The 1,180-nt window shown below is 49.0% G+C and overlaps 1 protein-coding gene across 1 annotated transcript in view; it reads left to right on the plus strand.

Moving 5' to 3' along the window:
• The window catches only part of FBRSL1 (fibrosin-like 1), a 94,681-nt gene that overhangs the window by 92,510 nt on the left and 991 nt on the right, over positions 1–1,180 (plus strand). Inside the window, exon 23 of the mRNA XM_008566203.1 lies at positions 39–792. Within this exon, the coding sequence (XP_008564425.1) occupies positions 39–157 (119 nt within the window). The 3' untranslated portion in view covers positions 158–792. The remainder of the gene's footprint in view (positions 1–38; positions 793–1,180) is intronic.

Here is a 1,180-nt window from a genome sequence, read left to right on the forward strand (position 1 = left end):
CACACTGGGCGCGCCACCCCCCCTGGTGGCCGCGGGAGGGCCTCCCACGCCCCCGGGGCCGCCGCCTCCCACGCGCAGCAGGACTACGCCGCTCGCCCCCAGCGAGGCGCGGGAATACTCCCCGTCCCGCAACCCCCAGGAGGTAGAGGCGCGGTAGTCCCCGCGGGACCGCTCCGCCGGAGGAGGCTTGAACTGTGTACAGAGACCGTTTTACAAATGCACTGCTGTAAACTTTTTTAAGTGTAAATTTCTAGACCCTAAGCACAGTTCCATCACATCCTGGGTGACCCTCGCTTTTCCACTGGAAGCCTGCGGAGTCGGGGAATCAATATACAGCTTTTCTGGGAGTGATCTTTCCTTTTCCAGGCTTGAGATTAGGCTACTGGCAAAAAACAAATTCAAGTTTATACTATTTTCCCCACAGGTGAGAAACGTTTTTAGTGGATTTGTATTTTTCTTAACTCTGTGCTCTTTAGACATTTAAAAGACCAAAAAAGAAACTTTTTGCTCCTTGACTTTTTGTTGGGCTTTGCAATTTAATGGCCTCAGATCCCTCTCCAAAGCCCCAGGGTTTCTTTGTCTTATTTATAGAGGAAAAACGGTCATTTTGTCCAACGCACTGTGAGGCTCCCCACTCAGGCCTGGCCTGGCCCTCCCTTGGTACTTGGAACCGAAGTTACAGGTATATATTAAAATAATTAATAATAATGTATAAAACATTGTGTTTTTGCCTTATTCTATTATGCAGAAGTGTAAAAGGATTTCTTTTTTGGTTTGTTTTAAAAAAAAAAAGTGTAAATAGTCTGTTGATATAAATATATGACATTAAATTCTTAGGTAGACTTTATAAAAAGTTTCCAGAAACCCCTCTGGTTATTTGTTTAACATGGTCACAAAATCCCACCCGCTGTCAGTTGCAAACACCCTCAGAAGTTGAACTGCAGCAGCTACCCTTCCACTATGCAAGCGCTCCGGGGCAGGTGGACGCTCAGCTGTCTGGGGGAAGAAGGTTCCATGAGCGATTTCCCAGCCCCTGCAACCCTGCGGCAGAGGCTGCCCACGGAGGGTGGTTGTCCTCCCAGCAGTGGCCCTGTCCTCCCAGGACTGGCCGGCTCCTGCCGCAAGGACAATTCTGTGGATCCTTGTGCTAATCGTGCAGTGTTCTTCTTGGGATGTGTAT

Source organism: Galeopterus variegatus, unplaced genomic scaffold, assembly GCF_000696425.1.
Source record: "Galeopterus variegatus unplaced genomic scaffold, G_variegatus-3.0.2 Scaffold228, whole genome shotgun sequence".
Taxonomy (NCBI): domain Eukaryota; kingdom Metazoa; phylum Chordata; class Mammalia; order Dermoptera; family Cynocephalidae; genus Galeopterus; species Galeopterus variegatus.